This window comes from Copadichromis virginalis, linkage group LG3, assembly GCF_057382275.1.
Source record: "Copadichromis virginalis isolate Kocher_CV1m ecotype Utaka linkage group LG3, C_Virginalis_male_GT1.1, whole genome shotgun sequence".
NCBI classification, from domain to species: domain Eukaryota; kingdom Metazoa; phylum Chordata; class Actinopteri; order Cichliformes; family Cichlidae; genus Copadichromis; species Copadichromis virginalis.
Genome location: NC_140620.1, coordinates 26,156,228 through 26,158,461, shown reverse-complemented (window position 1 = coordinate 26,158,461; position 2,234 = coordinate 26,156,228). Strand labels below are relative to the sequence as shown.

Sequence of the window (2,234 nt, the reverse complement as noted above, 5' to 3'; positions counted from 1 at the left end):
TGGTTATCCAGCCGGACATGTTGGGGGCGGTTGGTCAGGAAGTCCAGTAACCATTTGCAGATGAGGGAACTGATGCCCAGGTCTTTTAAATATCCAAGTGGTTATTGGAAAAATATATAAGAAAAAATTGGGCATAATAATAATAATAATAATAATAATAATAATAATAATAATAATAATAATTTATGCTTTTTATGCAATTCACATATATATGAGCTAATATTTATTTCTTACTTTCAGGTGTTTCTGCGATTTCAGGCCCACTGGCTACTTCCAGCCCCAAAACCAGAACCACCACTCCCTTGACTACAATGGGAGGAACCATAAATGAACTTGCAGCGTGTGTAACTGTGGAAACAAATCCCAGCAGTGTATCTCATAATACCTTTCTGACTCGGGGTCTCACTTTTGACTCTATCACTAAGACACAAGCAAAAATGGGTGCTGACGTCAAAGAAAAGCATTTAAAAGTGCCTGAGAGAAAAGCAGCAGCTGTAGGAGGAACATCAGAATCCCAGGGGGCTGTGACTGACAATGCAGCACGGTCAACAGGAGGTGCTGCGAGAATACCAGAGGGTCTGCTGAGTAAAACTGGCCACCTGGGAGAGCCAAATGCCACAATTGCTGGTAGCAACACCTCTTCATCGAGGACAGAGAGTGTGGAGAGAAAAATCACAGAGAAAAAAAAACAAGAGAGGGGGAGACAGAGACTGGATCAGGGTAGTTCTTTTTATCCTGTTTCCACCATTACAGCAAACCACAAGAAGGTCAGAGATATGGCGACCATGACTAACCCAAGGGAGAGCCTTTATCCATTGGCAGGAGGGCAAAGAGAAGTTGCTGTCCAAGTGGAGGTGGAGGTCGTGGAACGGTCAGCTTCCACCAGTCCCAGCTTCTACCAGGGAGGTATCACCTCCTCTCTCATTGGCTCACCTAGCTGTAAGTCAGGTAGTTTGATTTTGCCAACAGTTCCATCCCTTTGCTGTATCCCAGCTACTCAGAAACCTGTCCAGCATATCTGCAAGATTGACATTGAGTTGCGTAGCCAGTCATTACTTCCGTCAGCTGTGACAAACAAGGCAAACTCCCTGCCTGCCTGTTTGCGTACATACAGCTTTCAGAAAAGCCCTTCTCTCATGTCGGGGCAACAACTAGGACAAAACCAAGACAGAGATGTTAGCACTGATAGCATGTGGAAATATGGGGAGCAGGAGGAGACAACGATGGTGCAGAAGGTGGTGGAAGAAAATGGGGATAAGGAGGAGACAGAAAAGCCACAGGACGTAGCATGGGATGAGCAAGGGATGACATGGGAGGTGTATGGCGCCTCTGTGGACTTGGAATCTCTGGGCACAGCAATCCAGTCCCACTTGGAGTCAAAGATTCAGGAGCAGGAAAAACACATCAGGAGTCTGAGGAAGTCCATCTGCTCTGACAGTAGCCTCAAAGGGTTAAAGATGAAGAAGCGGAAGAAGAGGACAGGAAGGATGCTGAGTTGCTGCAGAAAGGCATCCGCTGTGGCAGACTGAGAGCAGTCTAGAAACATCAAACCCCTCTGAGATATGACTCTAAAACAGAAATGCTCTTAAATGGAGAAGTCTGCAATGTATGCACAGCACATGTGTTTACTGCACTTTCCTATTCATGTCATCTTACACCTTGTGCAGCTATCATAAATAAAAGTATATTTACGGTGGCCCCTACAGACAAAGGACGTACAAACACGTACGAACTCTTAAGCACATAAAAACTCAAAACACGTACAAAACACAACAGAAGTGCTCCAGTGTTGAGCTTTTGTTACCTAGTGGCTACACAAGCCAGCAAGTACCAACGACCGGATTTGGTGTGTGGTAGTAACAGGTAAATGAATTATTATTTTTTTTTTAAATAATTTGAATATATGTGGGCCAGCATTCCTCCTGTAGTCCACGATGAGCTCCTTGGTCTTCTCGGTGTTAAGCAGCAGGTTGTTTGTGTGTGCTAGGACCAGCTGCTCTAAGCACTTAGTGATGATGGGGGTGAGTGCTACTGGGCGGTAGTCATTGAGGCAAGATGGGTTGGAGTTTTTGGGTATCGGGACGATGGAGGTGGATTTGAAGCAGGCCGGTACCACAGCGTGGGCCAAGGACAGATTGAATATGTCTGTGAGCACTCCTGCAAGCTCCCCAGAACATCCTGCTCAGCACCGCTGCTACATTGGTGGGGGAGAGAGTCAGAGTTTGGTGGTCTGG

At 46.0% G+C, this 2,234-nt stretch overlaps 1 protein-coding gene across 1 annotated transcript; it reads left to right on the top strand.

The window, feature by feature from the left end:
* The first annotated feature begins 437 nt into the window (after positions 1–437).
* On the top strand, positions 438–1,529 carry gprin3a (GPRIN family member 3a). Its single transcript, XM_085438893.1, has one exon. It carries the CDS (start codon positions 438–440, stop codon positions 1,527–1,529), a length of 1,092 nt encoding a protein of 363 aa, XP_085295019.1.
* Positions 1,530–2,234: the final 705 nt, after the last annotated feature.